Raw genomic sequence first — 19,181 nt, 5'->3', positions numbered from 1 at the left:
GGACCTTCTGGTCACCTTACATGGGCAACCAGACTTTTCCAGTTGGTTCCAAAGGGTGCCCAGCACAGAGGTATGTGAGCTCTTGCTCCTGATTCTCTAGCTTTACAGCAGCCGCAGCATTGGAAGGGATGGTGCAAGGTCACCCCTGGAGCTCCAACCTTCACCATCTTTTGCCGCACCTTCACCCATCTCAGCTAGGGAGAGGGAGCCAGAGGCTGGCATAGGGGCTGGGAAGGGCAGAGAGGCTCCACTCCCCACTGAGGGGTTGGAATATGGAGCGGTGTGTTGCTGCCAGCTGCCATCTTCTACCCTGCCCTGCATCAAAAGACTGAGATGAAAGGTTCTGGCCACAGCCCTTACTACAACAATGCGGACCCCCTCCCAAAATTACTGCTCCCCTGAAGGAGGTTGTTTCTGCCCCAGCGGTGGAGGAGAGTGCCATGTTTACATGGCATGGCTAACCAGCTGCCTCACTGTAATTATTGCCGTGAGGAGGGGATGAGTTGCTGCGGCTCGGTGCTTGGGTGGTGGTTTGTTTGTTTGCAGCCTGACGCAGGCAGCTGGTGAGGGAGCCCACTGAGCCAGCAGCTGGAGCTGGGCTCACTCATGCAGCGTGCTGCTTGGCTGAGGGATGCTGTGGTCCATGATCAGCGCCAACAAGCCATCCTGGGGCTTCACAGAGGCTGTGACTGCAAAGAGAGGTGACACATGGAAAGGGCATCACCTCAGAGGGACGGGGAGGAGCTGAGTCACAAAACCCTAAGGAGTTCCGACTGCTGACTGGTGGCATCCCAGCATGGGTACCCAGTGTGGGCAAGGATATGTCAGGAGGACATGGCTGGAGTCAGGCACTGGGAGGAAAGCAGTACTGGCACAGAGTAACTGGAAGGGCTGGGACTGTCTCCTGAAAGGCTGTCACCTCCATTGACTCAAATCCCACTACTACTGCAAGCTCCCCAGTTGCTGGCTGAATGCACTCCGTTCTCATTGCTGGGAACATGCCTTTAGGATGCCTCCAGGGATATATTCCTGGACTGAAGCTGCAAGTGAGCAGAGAGCCTGGGGCCTCTTGGGACAATATGCTCAATGGTATGAATGAACAGTGGCAGAGGGCTGCAGACTGTCACATCCAGCAGGATCCTGCAACAGCAGTGAGCTGTGGGTGGGCAGCAGGAATGCAGGTTGCAGGGGCGTGTGTCGCATAGATGTGTCCCCATGCCTGTGACAAGCATGCTGTCCATGGTGCCCGGATGCTTTTATATGCAGCAAGCAGAGGCAAGTTACCCAGCACTGCTATTTGTGCTGCTGTGTCCTAGTGCTGCCACACACACTTGCTTTCTCCTCCTGTCTCAGTGGCCCCATGGCAATTAATTCAAGCAGAGATGCTAAGTCTGGAGGAACCCAGTGAAGCCACCCAGCCCAGCCTGCTGCTTTGTGCCAGGCCAGTGACACCCATTTGCTGGGGAGAAAAGGAGCATTCCTCCAGTGAGGCCACGCATTATGTGCAGGGTGTGATGAGGAATGGGGCTGTGGGCTGGGGGAGCTCACCATTCCCAGCAGGGGTGGGAGGGTGAAATGGGATGAGCTCTGCTGCAGCACCACTGCCCAGGCTTGATGGGGCGTGTGCTCCCGCGCCACCCGAACACGCCTTGGGTGCCTCCAACCGCCTGGGACAGGTATTCGTGGTCCAGTGGAGCATGCCCTATCATGCCTCTGTGCCATGGCACTCCAAGCACCTCCCCTCCCTGCAGCTGCAGAGCATTGAAGTGGAGAGGGCTGGCTACCCATGGCCACCCCCTGCTCCATGGGTGCTGTGCTCATCCCTACCATGGCATACCTCTTCCCACTACGGGGGCTGGCATTTCACCACTGACAGCTGGCAGCGATATCGGGACTCCTATTCAAGTATAGGGAGTGCCCAGGAAGATGCACACCTCCTTTCATGTGCATGGAGCCAATGGTTGTGTGAGACTCCATGACAGGTGCAGAGCATGTAGGGATGGTGTATTAGGGTCAGGCAGGACCTCGGTGCCCCACAGCATGTCCCTTTTTTTGCTGGAGGATGGAGATTCTGCAGAAAGCCAGCGCACTTCCAGAGGTACTCAAATAGATGGGGGTTGTTGGGATGTCCATGGAGAGGTGATACCCATGGAGCTGAGATGACAGAGCTCTGTGAGAGGCTTTGGAAGGAAATGGTCCTACTGAGAGTGCAATTCTCTCAAGGGACTCAGGGAAGATATGCTGCCAGGCATCCATCTGCTTCTGTCTTGAAGAAGGGAAGAGTGCAGAGGTAGGAGGGCAGAGGTGGGTTCTGGTGCTCCCCATGCCCAAGGTCCCCTCTAGATGAGTCCACTCAAGTCACACTGACACACGAAGAGGGTTGGCACAGCAAACCTTAGACAAAGGGAACGGACTGCCATGGGAATTAACTCTGTTGCCCTGGATGCCCCAAACTGGAGAGCTTGTCATCTCTAAGGAGGCGTACATCCTCATCGGCTGCAGCATTCAATGGGAGGCTGTCCAGCAGCACCATCCCTTCATACAACTAAGTTCCCCACTCCAGTGGCCTGAACTGGGCACAGAGAATGGAGATATCCCAGGTCATGAATTTACTGGGAGGGCTGCTTCCACAGAATAAGGGACCCAGTGGGATGGGTGCTTGCTTTGTCTGTTAAGTCCTGCTGCACACTTGGTACCCCCATGACAAGCCTGGTGGCCAGGAGGTGCAAACCAGCACTCGATCAAGAGAGAGGGACAAGAGCACATGTGGCCCCAAATCCACATCTGTGCCCTAGGATGCCTCTGTGGGTCCTCTATGGGGCCATGAGTGATGCTTGATCCAGGCGCATCCCACCTGCTTGACATGTGCGTAACCACCTTGGAGCACTGCCTGTCAGGATGCTCCCTAGGGCAGAAGACAACACCCCTGCGGCTGGCCCCAAACCCAGTGGGATGCACGCTGGGGTGCCCTCAGACCCTGCATGTGCCAAACTTCGCAGGCGATGGTTAAGTCATGTGTTTTGTGTTGGTTTCTCCCCCTCTTGGAAAGTCCCTCTGTGCGGAGCAGCGGGGCTGAGCCGACCGCACACAGCTGCGGGCCACCACATGAGAGGAGGCAGCTCCCCGGGGATTACAGAGCCCCGGGAGCCCCAGGGAGTAGGCAGGAGCACCCGTGCCGTCGCTCTTTCATCTCTCCCCTGCCTCACTCCTCCTTTCATGTCTGCCTCTCTGGACATGCTCTCTTTTTCTCCACCGCCTTTGCTCTCTTTGCACTTGGCCTCTTTTCCCTGCCTTCCCCCCACTCCTTCCCTGTTCACCTGGCTGTGCTGGCTGCCTCTGCACCTCTTCCGTGTCCTCCCCCCTGGACCTCGTACTTTCATCCCCCAGCTGCAGCCACCTGCTCCCACTTCCCCAGCACTAGCTGCCCGCTCCTGTGCCAGTTCTGCCCCGTGTGATCTCCATCTCCATCTCCATCTCCATCCCCAAACTCTCTCACCTTACCATGGTGGGAAGCATGGCAGTGGCACAAGTGGAGTCTCCGCTGGTGTTCTCCATCTGTATCAGAAGAGCTTTTCTCCTTTCTCCCATCTGTCCTTGCATGTGTGTCCCACACTGTCACATCATCTTGCCCCCTCCATCTGCTTCATGAAAGGAGGGCACTGGGGATTCTAGGAGACCCTGGCATCCCTCCCTGTCCCTGGCACCTGCCTTTCTCTTCAACTCTGGATGGTGGACCAAGAAAAGCCAGTGTTGCCCAACCAGGGCAAACTCTGGTCAATAGATAAGAAAAAGAAGAGGGTGCCCTATTCTCAAGGGTCACAGGTCTGTGCTGGAGACTGTTGTGTTCTTCTGGTGTTGAATGATGGGATGTACAAGACTGAAAGCATTTTGGTCCAGATCTCCCACAGCCATGGCACTGGGAGCACATAACAAGGTGGTGTGATGCACAGAGCACAGTCCACAAACTGCCTGTGTTCTGAATGTGTGACACAGCCCTATGTCCCAGGCCACTCTGTCACGATCTTGTGCCATGGGGACTGAGTGTGGCTGAAATACTTCCCAGGCAGTAGGGGCAGTAGAGTCAGGCAGCTGCCAGCCTCCCTTGTCACTCAACCAAAATCTTTGTGCTGGGCATGCCACCTGCCCTCCTGTTGTAGGCAATATCACCAGGATACCATGCAAGGGGGTGGCTGGACCTGGAGCGGTGAGCACAGGGCTCCTGGGTTCCTCTCCTGAGCCAGCAGCTGCCTTGCTGTAGGTACTTTGCCTTGCCAAGCAGGTCAACTAGGGCCAATTCTTTTTTTTTTTTTTTTTTTTGGGGGGGGGGGGAGGGAGGGGGAGGGGGTGGAGGGGAGAGAAGGGGGGAGTTTGTAAGGGTGCTGGTGCCAAGCATGACATGTTGGGGCTGAACTCAAGGAAAGCCTCAGAGCACTTCTCTGCAGCTCAAGTTGCAGCAGGGTGCCAGCCAGGCTCTCAGGAGGGTTCTCAGACTGTGGCCACCTGCCTCCCACCCAGAGAGCTTGCTGGGGGCAAGCTGTCCAGAGCAAGGCAAGGAAGGAGCTGCTCTCCTCAGAACAACAGACTAGCAGCCAGGATTTATTCTCTGGTTGCTTCCATAGCTCTGGTGAGGGTTGGCAGCCCAGCATGCTCTGCCTGCCAGCAGCAGGTGCTGGTGTCCCTGCTTATGCCACCTCAGTGAGGGGATGGGATGGTGCAGGGGTGCCAGAGAGCCATTCCATCGTGGCTCTGCTTCATGTAGGTTCTGCTGGGAGCAGCAATGGAATTTCGATGGGGCTGGGCGTTCCCATGTAGTGATTCCCCCAGGCAGGATCTGGCTGTGATGACTGTTCTGTGCAGGGAATAAATACCAGAGGAGTTACTCACGACTCACTGGGGCATGATGTAGCAACTCCTCGCTGGTTCCCCCCACCCTCCAGCCAAAGTTCCTCCTGTGATCTCCTGGGGAAAGTCCCAGCCCCTCCATTCTCTCCTGCCACCCCCCAAGACCTCACCCACCCTTGTTGGAGCTTTCCAGAATCAGGAGACATGTTGGGGTTTGGGGAGAGAGGAAAGGATCAGCACAGCATGCCGTGCTGCCCCCATGGCTCTTGCATGCTTTGTCTGACAGTGGGCACAGAGCCAAGCTCTGAGATAGCATCAGCGTGGGGTACCCACACCTGGGCAGCCACACATCCAGCTCCAGACCTGGCAGAAGTGCAGAATGATCAGCTCAGGTCTCTCGATAGCCTTGTTGGTGGTTACACTAAGGTCAGGTTTCCCATTGCTCTGCACAGATGTGTGGACAAGAAATGAGATTTACTTTCAGTTTGTTTAAAGGTGCTGGAAGGATTTCCTACTCCTGGAAATAGGGAGCTCAAACTTTGAGAAAGGCACCAGCCTTTGCAAGACTCCAGCAAAGCCACCTAGATGATGGTCCTTTTGCAGCAATGACCCCTGTGGGTGGAGGAATCTCCATAATACATACAACACTGAGTAAGTTCCACCTGTTCATATAGTTGGTTGGGAACAGTCCCTCCATGCAAATGTGAGGAAATTTGACTCTTTGGTGGGACTGGGACCAATCCTATCTGCCAGCCAAGAATGAAGCAAATCGGGCAGAGGGACATGGGAAGAACCCCCACTGATAAGTCAACCACATTGAGTTTCCCTAGTCAAGGGAGGATTGCATTTCTGTCCCGGAGAAGGAGGAAGGCTACACTTAACCTGAAAGAGGTTGGGTTTGAGATACACGGTACCCAGGGAGCCCAGTCCTGCCTAGAAAATCGCTCTGGGGGCTCAATAGTTATCATGGGAGAGGAGGTGTCCTGCAGGCTTCTTGTGTGGTTGGAAGATGGGCACTTGGCGGCTGGTTTACCAATTAGGGAAACACAGGGACACTGTCTTTGCAACCACAGGCTCTCTGATGTCTTGCCTGTGGATCCCAGATGCACAGCAAGGGAAACTGCAAAGCAGAACATGAGTGTTGGTATTGCACTGAGAGCTCATGGGATGGTCCCACGAGAAAAGGAGCTTCTTTTGTGGTAAGGCAGCACATGCCTTGGAGCTACCTGTACCCTGAGCTGGGGGTGAGTTATGTCCTTGGGAGAATGGTCCATGCCTGCAACCCCTCTTTGCATCTTTAAACACATCTTGTCCCATGACACACTTCATGCCCAGCCAGCAGCAGGGCTCAGGGTGCCCGCAGCAGCGTTATGAAACGAGGACACAGGGCTCCTCCCTGCTGCACCCAGGGCATATGCTTCCTCCCAGCCTGGTATTTTCCCCCTCGATTTTTTTTTTTTTTTTTTTTCCCCTTTATTTATTATTTTGCATCGCCTCAAGGGGCGCAAAACTATGGGAGGAGCAGGGAAGCTATCAGCCGGGAGATACCAGCAGTGTGATTCAGCAGGCTGGATAGGTGCCCTCCCTGCCACTGCAGCGGGGTGCCAGCAGGAGGGATGGATGCAAGTCTGCAGTACCTCGCTTCTGTCCCTGGCCCTGCCCCAGGCATCTCCTAGCAGCACGGGGGCAGCTGCAGGGCTATGGGGCCATTATCAAGGATTTCCATGGCTGGATGGAGTCCAGCGTGTGCCCAGACAGCTCCAAGAGCTGTGATGCCAGCAGGGCACTGTGGGGGGCAGTCCTGAGGGTCCCAACCATCCTGTTAGCACACGCAGGAGCAAAGCCTTGGACAGGAGGAAGAGCATTCAGCACTGTCTCCAATCCACTTTTATTCACAATCGGGAAATAACTTACCATACAATAACACAGGCACGCACAGCACAGTCCCGGGCACCCTCCCCTCTGGCATGCCACTGCACTACAAGAGGCAAGACCCATCTGGGGGGCTGTGCCCCCTCCGTCCCATAGGATGCTCCATCCCAGGGATGCTCCATCTCCATCCCATGGAATGCTTCCATCTCTATCCCTGGGATGCTCCATCTCCATCCCACTTGGTGCGCAGCCCTGCACGCAGCCAGAGGAGCCTGTGTGTGATGCCAGTGCATCCCCCTGCCCTCCCACCCCATGCCCCGCCATTCCCATCCCACCCCACCCCATCCCAGCGCCCACCCTGTGCCCCCCGAGCGGTGCTGGTGTCAGCAGTCTGTACAGCGTGGCTGTGCGCTCCCGGTGCTGCGGGGCTGGGTGGGCACAAGCAGCCCCCACCCTGGGTGACAATGACAAAGTGCTGGTTTCGGAGGGCCCTCGTGCTGAGCATCTCCAGAGCGGAGGGAAGCAGCGGATCCATCGCTCCCCAGCGCCAGGGCGAGCTCGTCCCTGGCACCCTGGGGCGAGCGGGCAGCTACTTGCAGACACTGACCCACTCGGTGATGCGGCACTCCTCGCACGCCACGAAGCAGCACCAGTGGAACTTGCAGTTGCAGCGTTCGCTGCGGGTTTGCCGCAGGATGTTGTGCCCGCGGCCGCAGCACAAGCTCTCGCAGTTGTCCATGCCCGGGCTGGTCTTGTTGCACAGGCGGCCTTGGGTGCCCAACGAGTCCAGCGCTGGCTCCCGCTCACAGAAGTCAGGCGACTTCTCAAAGTAGACCAGCTCGCTGATGCCGGCGCGGCGGCGATGCCGTGCGTGGCCCGGCTCCAGCTGCCCTGCATTGCGGTTGTGGGGCCGGATGAGAGTGGCCCCATAGAACCGGTCCTTGAGGAGGGATCCCACCAGGCGAAATTCGGGTGTCACCTGCCAGCAGGTCTTCAGCTGGCAGCTCCCTGAGGTGCCGTGGCATTTGCACTTCCTCCTCATGTTGTCCATCACTACCTGCGGGGTGGACGGGAGGGCAGAGGAGTTAGCAGGAAAGATGCGGCATTTGGGGGATAGAGAAAGCAACAGTAAGCTCCCTGGGGATGGGTAATGTGGGAGTACCATGTCACACCAAGAACTAAATTTCAAGCAGAAGCCAGAGATGCTCACAGTCTCAGCCTGTGATCTGGGGAGGCCATTGCCATGTGTCTGCTCCCACAAAAGTCAGCGCTCTAAGAAAAAACACTTCTCAGAAAGAATGGTGATGCACTGGTGCAGACTGCCCAGGAAAGTGGTAGAGTCACTCCATCCCTAGAGGTGCTGGAGAATGTGGAGATGTGGCACTGAGGGCATGGTTAGTAGGCGGGGATGAATTGATGGTTGGATTAAATGATCTTAGTGGTCTTTTCCAACCTTGATGATTCTGTGATTCTATACAGTTGCACTGGTTGAGGAACGTGGCTAACCAAGGGATCAGGAGGACCACTGTGGCTATGCCAGGAGGAGGGGACAGTGCCAGCAGCCAGGGTCTGCCAATCTGCTTTGGCCACGCCAAGGCAAACAGCTCATGCCCAGTAACCCATGGGCACAGAGCTGCTGCACACCTCAGACAGAAGCAGCTTGCGCCGCTCTAGGCTCCATAGGCTCCATCCCTGGCTCAGGGACAAAACATCTGCTGCTACCTCAGGAGCAGCGAGGAAGTTAGCAGGCCATTCCCCATGCCCCACTCTGCACCCCTTGGCCCAGAAGTAACTACATAATAAGGGAAATTAGCTCCAAATTACAAAGCACAGAGAGATGGAAGGCACTTTGAAGCACTTTGCCACCAGCTTTGTCGTGGCTGGGAGGCAATTTCCTGCACCGCCTCAGCCTCAGCATGCAGAGTTTCCCTATGGAGCTGCCTACCCCCAGCTCCAGCAAATCCCCCTCCCACGGGGACATCCCAACCCCTCTGGGTGCCCAAGCCAGGCTGGGGCTGGCACACGGCATCCCACACATGCTAATAGAATCACATGCTTATGCTCCATGGGGGTTTGAGGGGACACGTGGCCCCGTGCATGGCCACATCCCATGATGTCCCAGCCATCCTGGTCACCCTGCTTTGTGCCAGGTGCACTTTGTCTGTTCCTTCTCCATCCCTGGGGGAGATGCATGCACAAGGAGTGCCTTGTTTTGGTAGGGGTGGGTATTTTTTGCAGCTTGTTTTCTTGTTTTTGAGTAAATCTCCCCGTTGCTAAGCACTTATGGTAATGAAGGTAGGTCAGGGAAACACGCCTGGAGCTCGGGGCACATGGCACAGAGGTCTGGGCTGGGCTGGAGGTTGGCTTTCATCCTGCGGAGAGACTTGTCTCCTGCTGAGAACAGCCTCTGCCTCGCAGGCCATGAGCTGTGCCCATTCGCTTGCCATGCCCTGGGTGTGCCAGCAGGGAACACCAGCTGCTTCTGCCATCCTGGGAACATGCTGTCATCATGATCCCTTCCCTCTCTTTCCACCTCCTTTCCCGTGGCTGAACCAGGGAAACCCATACGCAAAGCTGCAGTCCTCATGGGGATGGACCACCCAAGCCACCATGCCAGGCATCCCAAGCCCTGCGTGGTAGCATCCCAACCTGCAGACAGCTGCTTCTCCCTCTTCATGGGGAGCAAAAGCCCACTGCACTTATGAGTCCCAGGAGCACCTCTGCCACCATCTCTCCATCACACACCCCTACCCTGGCCAGGTCCTTCTCCCATCTCACAAACACCCGCGTTCAGCACATGCCCAGACTCGCCGGTGCTTTCTTTCACACATTCCCAGCTCCTCCCAGACACGCTCATAAGAGCTTTATCGTAGCCCTTTGTTGTGAGGGTAATGGGTAGTTCCAGGCTGCCTTTCATCCTCTTGCTCTCTGATCTGGCAGGTTAGGAGGGCTTGCAGAGCCTCCTGCATACTATGGGCTGCTCAGTTTGCATAGGAAGCTCCAAAGCGACCAGTTGCCCTTGGGCTCCCTATACAAGCTCAGGGCCACGATGACCACTGCCCATATGGCTTGGAGGATGCTGTGCTTCACTGCTGGATTTGAAAAAGGAATAGGGGTGAGTCTGCCTGGTTTTGAATCAGGGACCTTCCACGTGTCAGGCAAACGTGACAACCACTACACTGCAGAAACCCACGTGCTGCTGCCATCAACAGTGGCCTTCCATGGCATTGTCATCTCCCCAGGTAGTGCATGGTGTGAGCTGGGAGCCAGGCATGTGCTGGCCCTCTCTACATGCAGAGAACCCTTGCGATGCACATGCTGAGCATCCTCAGTGATAAAGATGCAGTGGTTAAGGCTGGTGCATGGAAAGGGGCAGTGCTCTGCACATGGTGGCCAAGCACTGCTCAAGGGATCAGAGCTCAGTATTCCCACCCCAGGAGAGGAGAAGACTGCAGAGCTGCTGCACCCAGCACTGCCAATCCTTCCTGGGGAATCCCCAGCAGATTGCTCCTTATTCGTGCAGAAAGATATTCCTAGGAGTGAGGGCATGGCATCGGTTTGTGGAGTGTGCAGAATCCATCCCCAAGCAGTGCACTTGGCTAGATTTAGCCTCAGCAGGAGCTGTGGCATCCAGGGGCAGTGGCCAGGTATGGCATCACCATCCTGCTCCCATTCATGGCTCCCACGCACAGCTCCTACAGTCATTACAACTCAATCTCCGAAGGGACTGCACCCTCATTTCTCCAAAGTTCTGGAGCTGGGCACCCTGCCTGATCAATGCTGCCTCACTGCCTTCCCCTCCTTCATTCCTTCAGCCCTCCTCTTCCTCTTCTTCCAGCTCCAGCCTTCTCCTGCCCACCTACCTCATGTCTCTAAAGCCACCAAGGAGTGACAAGGCCATTGCCAGCCCCCTGCCACCTCCTGTTTGCACCTGGGGCAATCAGACCCCACAGCCCAGATCCCAGAGGTGCTGTACGGTGGGTATTTCCTCTGGCAGTGAGGGTGGATGCCCAGGTTGGGAACCAGACCTGGGATTGCTGTCCCCGCCGCCATCACCCTGATGCTGCTCACCTGCCGCCCCACACGGTTGTTGTGCAGCCTCATGCGTGAGTGGATGTCCCTGTAGGTTTCCCGAGAGTCGAGGAAATCCTTGGAAAACTTCTCCCCATAGTCCACGTCAGGGCTGCACCCGCCCCACTCCCAGGAGTCCTGGAGGCCGGGGGTCTCGGCCGGCATGTGCTCCATGTGCACACCGTGCACCATGCCTTTGCCACGGTTCATGGCCTCCAGCTGGAGCCGGTGCAGCTTGCGGCGGAAAGCCTCCTCGTCGCCCCGTCGCTTCTGGTCACATCCACATGCCTGCAGCTTGCCGAGGGCGCAGGCGTTGGAGACGGCGTGCACCACACCGGCGGCCGCAATGGCGTAAGCGAAGGCGCTCTCCCGGAAACCTGCAGGGATGGAGAGAGCGGGGCTCAGGATGGGCTCGTGGAGCACCAGCAGAACCCCTCTGGGTGTGCTCGTGGCCCATTCCTGAGCCCCAGCACTGGGAAGCAAGGATGGGATGCACCCCAAAGGATGGTCACCTCCCTCCCAGCTGCGGGAATCTCTTACAAATGTGATACAATGCTGGAAAAATTGCGCATCCCCACTTTTAGAACGTGCCATGACCACACCACACCCTGCCAGGGCAGGCAGCTGGTTGTCATTACACACTGGGGAGTGAGGACATTTGCACATGTCATTAGCTGCAGATGGGGCGGCCAGGGACAGGGACACTGCCCAACGTGTGGGCTCATTGCTGGTGATGCTCGCCAGCACGCATGCCTCCTCCATGGTTCATGGCCGACTGCTGAGCAAATGCTATAATCTTATTAAAGGGAAATGAAACGCATCTCGGAAACCTGCATTTAAAGTCGTGCTGCTCTTTTGTGTGCTAATTTGACACCGCTGCATTTAAAAAATTAACGAGGTGCTGCTTAAAAGCAACTGGGAGCCTCTCCCAGCTTCTCTTCAGTGTCGGACAAGCTTGCTCTGAGCCAGTCCCTTCCAATGCACAAGTTGAACAACATTTTTCATCAGGCAGGTAATGGTGCAGCTCCCAGGGAGGCAGTGCTGGTAACACATCCACACCCGAACAGCCCCTGTGCCCCTCTCCGTCCCCCCCGCCCAGCCCTTCTGCCTCCTCCTCACTCTGCGCTCCTGGCTGCCCCTGCCCTTGCCCAGCTCCTCCACCAAGCAGCATGCTCTCCACTCCAGCCTTGCCCTTCCGTTAGCCCCATTCTCAAGTTCCCCCAACCTAACTCACAATTTCCCACGCAGCATCTCCTTAAAATCCCTTCTAGAGACCAGACAGAGGCACTACCCCACCCATTTTGTCTACGAAGCCTGTCTCCTTGCTGGTGAAGAGGTTGAGTTGGTTCAGTGCCCTCCACAGCAGGGAAACCTGTGAGGTTGAACCCCAGCTCTTCTCCATCCCTTGCTGCCCTCCAGCCAAGCAGGAGCTGATGGACAAGGCTGAGGGGTCTCTATCTCCAGAGCATCCATCCCCCAGGCCCTGGACAGTCAATGCTCTTGACCCAGGCAGCAGCTGAGCCAATATATTTCTGCATGCAGGGTCATCTCATGGTCCTTACTCTAAGAACCCAGATGTGGCAGCAAAGCAGTGAGCAAGGTGGCTGAAGGTGACAACCACGGGCACCACAATCTGGGCAAGGGAGGATTTTCCAGGAACCACAGCCAAGCGTGGTATGCATCAGTCCTTCAGAGGGAGTCTCTCCAGCTGCCCAAGCCACCTAAGACCTTGATGGTTACAAAGCCACCAGATCCCTACAGGAACTGCAGAAGAGGCTGTAGACATGGGAGAAGCAGGGAGAAGGGCTGTGGGAAGCACTGCATCCTTCTGGGAAGAGAGAATGGAGGACAAGACCTTCACAGCACAACCAGGACCCAACCTGCCACGTACTTAAAGGACTGTTGGGCACGTACTTAAAGGACTGTTGGGCACCCACTAAGAGATCTTTCTTTCCAATATGCAAACGATGGGTCCAAAAGGTTCAGACCTGGATGGGTCTCCATGTCAGATCCCGAAGTGGCTTCCTTAGCTGGGAAAATTCTCCATCATGGCTCTCTGCCTCTGGACACCTCAGAGACGGGGGCATTTAGTGGACCCTGAGATGCACTCTACCATGGGCACCGCAGCTGCTCCATCTCTCAGGAGGGTGTGGGACCAAGGAGGTGGTCCCAGCCCAGAAGTGGCCATGGGCTCCTTGGGCTGCTGGGGCAATGAGAGCTGGATGCTGTACACCATAAACTCTTCCTAGCTCTTCTCCCACCACCTCCCACAACAGCCGGCTGGTCCCAACACGCCACCTCTCCCCCAGTCCCGCTCCCTCCCTCCCTCCCCTTTCCCTAATTAAACTGCAGGTGAACCTGCCAGGCTCTGGCCCCTCGCCAGGTGCTTAAACGGCTTCCTGCAGATCGCGACTTGCCTCCCTGCACCTCCCAAGCGTGCCAGGGACAGCCTGGAGCCCTCGCTCCGAGCACGCAGCTCCCATCCGCCCATGGCACTGCCAGCCAGGAGCTCCATGGGCTGCGGGGAGAAGAGATGCTGCCCATCGCCAAGGGCACTGATCATGCCCATCTCCTTGGGGGAAGATCCAGGGACTGTGGGCACCCACAGAGATGCGGCTGAACAACCATAGCACCTGCATGTGCTTTAGGGCCAGGTGGGCAAAGTCCTCAGCTTGCTTGAGGGTAGCGAAAACCCAGCCAAGAACCCAGCTGCAGCTGTGCCTGGCCAGGCACTGCGGTCTGCGGGCATTGGTGCTTGGCTAGGGCTCTGCGTGGCTGGGCGCCGGGGTCCCAAGCTCTGGACGGCCATAACAGCACCTGCCTGCTGCATGCTGCCCACACCCAAGTGCGGCTCACAGCTGGTTGTTCCCCAGCACCTGGCTCTCCCAGCCTGGCAGGGAGTTCTCCCCTCCTTGCTGGGTGAATCAGGCTTTGGCTGGGCCCCACAGCCCCCTCGGCACCTGGGTGTCTTTCCTGGGGGATATAGGCTTGCAAACCTCACCAAGCCTCCAAAGGCTGCAAAGGAAATCAGAGGGACACTGCGCTCCAGGACACTCAGGGTATGGTTCCCACTTCTTTCAGAGCTGTAAATAGATAGGATTGGGATAAGCCAAGGGCACAGAGACACACTGGACCCCTCAGCACCCCTCAAGCAGCCTCTGCCCCTACAGCCAGGCAGTGCCAGTGTTGCACTGCGCCATGGGTGCGTTGGCATGTGCAGGACCAGGATAAGGGTCACCTGCAGTGAAGCTTCTGGCATACACCCATGTGTGGTGCAGCCCAGCCAACAGCCCCTGGGCACCAGGGACAATCCACAGCAGATCTCTGTACATCTGCCCCTGCTGGCCATCAGCATCCTTTTCCCCACTATTCTGTCCAGAATAGGGTTCCCACCATGCCCAATGTGAAGCCTCCCTGCTCCTTCCCAGCTCCCCAGGGCTTGCATCAGGTCTATGGGACCAAGCCCCAGCTCTGTGGGACTGAACTGGGCTGGGTGTATGGTGCTGAGTGCTGGGGAGATGCGTGAGACGTGGGAGGACAGGGTGGAGCAGGCAGAAGCGGGGAGAGCAGAAGGAGAAGGCAGCTACAAATAATTTAAAGTGAGGTTCACGCACGGCTGAACTGATGGCAGAAGAAGTGGGAAAAGGAATGAAAGATTAAAGGGGTCTGTCACTTCAGGTTACAAACAACGATCCTTCGAGTGTGCTGCGTTCCCAGGCACGGCAGGGATGGGGAGAGACCTGATCCCTGCAGACCAGATGCATTAATGCCTGCGGCATGGAGCCTGCACCCCTGGCTTCGCCTCTCCTTCCAGAGATGCACCCTACATCCCTGCTCCAATGGCTGTTCCATTCCTGTGAGTCTCTGCAAGGCAGAGCCCAGAGCGCCAGCTCCAGTACTGAGGAATCTGACTGGGCTGGAAGCAGATCAGGGCATCAGCCTTGAGACTTGCTCTATGCCAAAATGGTTCTGAGCAACCACATAGAATGGTGCTCAGAGCTCATCCTGCATCCCAAAGAGGTGCCCACCTCCCAGCATCCTTATCTCCATCCTCCTCCTGGATCACAGCAAAGTGCTGGTAGCAGGAGACAGAAACATCTCCACAAATGGTGTCCTGGGGTTGAGGACGTTGTGGTGTCTCTGCCACTTTCTGCTGAAGCTTCTCACCACCCTGGTGGGATGCTAGTGGCACCTCACCTGGGTGCAGGAGCAGCTCAAGCCAGTGAACATGTGTCTCTGCCTCCTGAGGAGAGCAGAAGCAAATGCATTCCTCCGAGACCTGGAAATACCACGATGCTTATCAGGGCTGCTGGTCCCCACCCTCCCTGCCATGCCCTAACCTGGGCACTGCTCACTGAGGTGCTGGCGCTGCCACCAGCACTGCCTTGGCCTCTCCCATCCATGGCATGGACCAACGAGCACCCTGCTGTGTGCTGAGCATCAGGCCCCATGCACAGCAAGAAGACGCACCCAAGTCCTCCAGAAGGTCCCACCATCAGGCCACTACCCTGAGCTGCAGGCAGCAGAGCTCCCAGGGGAGCCTGCCTGTCCCAGGTGGTCCAAGCTCCATGCCCCGCAGTCCTGCAGACAGAGAGCCCCCAGCTCTGGGCAGCCAATTCCAAGGCAGGACACCAAGATGATAGGCTCACAGACCTACATCTCATTGCTTCTGCTCACCATGATGCACCAAAACACTGTTCCTGCATAGGAGTGGGAGTGAGACAGGACACTCAGTCCATCCCGAACCGAATCCCAGAGTAAGGCATCCACCTACATCTATGGGGAGGAAGCTGGAAAGTTTTGGGCAGCTCAGGACAAGGTCAAGAAAGAAGACACGTAGAGAAGAGCCCAGATCTGCTGCTGCTTGCTCTGGCAGACCTTCACGTTTCTTCATATCCCTGCCTTCACCTGCAGGATGCTGATCTGGCCCAGTCCCCTGGGCTACAGAGGAGATGTGGAGTGCCCACGGGGAGTCTATGAGGATCCTGAGAGCGGTTTCTGAGCAAAGGATGAGAAAAGGAGAGGGTCCCCTTGGCCCTTACCTCTGCTGAAGATGATGCTCTCGTAGGGGATCTTGTTCTTGGTCTCGAGGCTGGAGCAGTTCCAGCGCTGGTCCCGGAACTGGTGCTGGCACTCGTGGATGGCAATCTGAATGCCCTGGATGCTGAGGCTGTCACGTCAGGATGCCGCACGCACACCTCCAGCTGCCTCCGCGTCAGCCCCGGCAGGGTCAGGCACACCGTGTTGGCGTTCAGCACCGGCTCCGATGGCAGCTTCAGGCCCAGGATCTCATTAGAACAGGAGCTTGGGGGAAAAGGGAAATGTGTGAGCTTGGGGTGAGCAAGGTGCTGAGAGCTTGGGGAGGGGGAAGACCTTGTGGGGGCACATGGGAGGGGAGATGCTCCTCTCCCCACACAGTGCCTGCTGCCTGCGGGTGACAACAAATCAGCATGCTGCAGGTTTTACTCAGGTTTTACTTGTCCATCCACAGAGACTCCAGAGCACAAGATCCATCCCAGGTGTGGTTCTGTCCATGCTGCACCCTGTATAGCACTGCTGGTCCTCACAAGGGAAGTGACCAGAGGGACCAGCCTTTTCCTGGCTGGGAAAATCAGAGCTGAGCACCCTGATGCATTACTCACAAACTTCCAGCAGTCATTCCAAACCCATCCATAGTCATATCCCAGCACCACTGACCATGATGGCAGTCACTTCTAAGACCAGAAAACACTGGCAGGTGGATGGGGACAAGGCAGTGGGGTGCAGGTACTTCTCCAAGCAGAGATGATGTCTTGGGAAATAGAGAAGTGGATGAAGTGTGGGAGACAGGAGATGAGGGTGGTATGGCCAGCACAGGCAGATGTGGAGAAGAAGATGGGTAGGACCCACAGTGTGCAAGCTAAGGACCTGCAGGGTGCACAGCAGGCAGCGGGATGCCAAAGAGCATCCTGCACCTTGCACCAGGGTTCAGCACTTCTCCTCACTCAGGACAGCTCAGTCTCCAGACAGAGATCCCTGTCCTCCAGAACAACCAGGAGTTGGGATCTTGGTAGGAGCAGGTGCAGGAGCCCTTTGAACCTAGGTTACAGAAGTGAGATTTGGAGGAGAATGATGCAGGAGGGACTGCAGTTCCCACATGAAGCATGCAGGCCCTGGGAAGGAGGGCTGCTCTCCCTCTGCTCCCTCAGGCCCTGCCAGGCGAGGGAGAGAAGCAGCACTGGAGGCAGGGGCTGACTCCCCCAACCAAGGAGGAAGGGCTCAGCCTGGTGTCCTTGCAGAGTTAAAGCTTGGTCAGGACAAAGGGAGCTGTCAGCGTCAGGCTGCTGCTGTCTGCAGCTTCTCAAGTGCATTTACACCCATCCCACCACTGCCATGGAGCGATCCATAGGTCTGCCCACCACAAATCCACACTGACTGCAAAAGGGAAATATAGGGCAGGTGGGAGCAGAGAGGAACGCAAGGGAGCATATCTGTCCATAGCACACAAGAAGGATTCTCTGCCTGGCTCTAGCTCCCATTCACACTCCCTGGCTGACACTAGAGGTGAGGGCATCTGTGGCCAGCACCATCCCCAGGCCCAGCAGCTCTTTCCCAAGCACAGCAAGGACCTTATCCCCTGCTTGTCCTGACCCAGCTCCAGTGCCTGCACCTTCATCCAGCACACCCCGGGGGACAGATAATGTTGTCACTCTCCCCATAGCACAGAGGAGAAACTGAGGCAGGGGCACTTCTGTAGGGCCTCGGGAGAGGAGGGCAGGTCCTGCTGCCTCTCGCTCCTCCCAGAGCTCATGGGAGCAAGGGACCCGCACGGGGCTGTCACTGTCACCGTCCCTAGGAGGACACAGCGCTCCCCCAGCTCTCTCCCCCCTTGAAATCAGGATTTAAACTTGATTTCACGGTGACAAGCCCCGGGTCACAGGCTGCAGCGGCTGCTGCTTTAATTAATACAAGGCCCAACGTTAACAAATTATATTTAAAGGGGCTGGAGGGAGGGGGAAGGGCGGGGGACTCCCCCCACCAGCAGCAGCGTTAACCCCTGGCTGCCTGCAGCGCACAAGTTTCGGAGCGGGCAGAGGGGAGCTCCCACTCACCCCGGGGAGATGGAGCCGGACGGGGGCGGTGAGTGCTGTGGGGGGCCGCGTTCTGGAAGGCCAGGCGGCCCCCAGCCGCCCCAGTTCGCCTTCGGGATCGGCAGAGCGGGTTGGGGGGGGGGGGAACCGGGCCTTATCCCCCGCCCCGGTGCGCGTCCCCGGGTGCAGTGCCCGAAGGCACCGATGCCGGCGGCACGTCTCCCTCGACGGCGGCAGCGGCCCCCGGCGCCGCTCCCGCATCCCCCCGACCTCCCGCGGGGCAGAGCGGGGAAACTGAGGCAGGCCGGGCAGCCGCTGGAGCGGCTCGGGCCGGGAGGATGACGAGAAGCACCCGGAAGCGGGGGGAGCAGAGGCCCTGACAGCGCCCGGAGCGCGAGGAGCGGGGCGGCGGGGCGCGCGGGGCGGCGGGGGACCGTACCGGGGTAAGGACCGCATCAGGGGAGGACTCGTGGAGCCCCTCCGCAGCTCGACCGCGGAGCGGGGCTGTGCGCGGCGGCTCGCCGGGGGCCGGGGCGCTGGGGGTGGGGGCAGCTCCTACCTGGGTACCCAGAGGCTGAGCAGCAGCGAGCAGAGTCCGTGGGCCAGGGCCGGGCGCATCTTCGCTGGGGCAGCGGCTGTGCGGGCTGCGGGCGGGCGGGCGCCTTTGGGGCAGGGGCGGCGGGGCTCGGCGCTGCTCTCTGCCCGCTTTGTTTGTTGTGGGTTGTTTGCTTGTTTGTGTTTTCCCCTCTCCTCCCTCTCACTGGCTCCCTGCGCGCCGGGGCTCGGCTCGCCGGGGCGGCTCTGCCATCCTCCCGGGATGCCCCCCCCGCCGCCTCCCGCCGCCCCAGCGCCCTCCGAGCCCGGCGAGGGCTGCGTGCCCCCCGCCCTGCCCACCGCCGCCCCGCCGCGCTCAGCCTCCCGCCTCAGCCCCCCATAGCGGCGCGGCCCGGGGGGCCGGGGGGGGCCCTCGGCCGCCGCTCCCCAGGGCGCCCCGAGGCTCCGGGGCCGCGGCGGGCGTGGGCAGGGCGCCCGGAGGGGGTGGCCGGGCGAGCGGCGCGGGGGCTCCCTCGGGGCCCGCAGGCACATGGGGAGCCGCGGGCCCCCCCGCCGCCCCCCGCCGGTGTCGCCGGGCCGAGCGGGCAGGGTCGCGGCCGGAGCGCCCCCGGCAACGCTGGGCGCGGAGCGGCGGCGGCGGCGGCTCTGCCTGGGATCGCGCTGCGCCGAGCATTACTCAGCGCCCGAGCCCGAGTCCCGACACGTCCAGACAGGAGCCCGCGGGGGAAGGACGGGGCAGAGAGGGTGGCAGCGGGGCGGGGAGGCGGCGTG

At 58.4% G+C, this 19,181-nt stretch overlaps 1 protein-coding gene across 1 annotated transcript; it reads right to left on the bottom strand.

The window, feature by feature from the left end:
- Window positions 1-7,303: 7,303 nt before the first annotated feature.
- Window positions 7,304-18,473, bottom strand: WNT10A (Wnt family member 10A; the record flags this gene model as incomplete). The annotated part of the gene is given in 5 exon segments (XM_079538783.1): window positions 7,304-7,771; window positions 10,786-11,162; window positions 15,828-15,950; window positions 15,953-16,089; window positions 18,415-18,473. Coding segments are annotated over 5 exon segments (1,164 nt in total).
- Between the last annotated feature and the right edge of the window lie 708 nt (window positions 18,474-19,181).

This window comes from Tetrao urogallus, assembly GCF_951394365.1.
Source record: "Tetrao urogallus genome assembly, chromosome: 8".
NCBI lineage: Eukaryota > Metazoa > Chordata > Aves > Galliformes > Phasianidae > Tetrao > Tetrao urogallus.
This window is presented reverse-complemented; position numbering and strand designations above follow the sequence as displayed.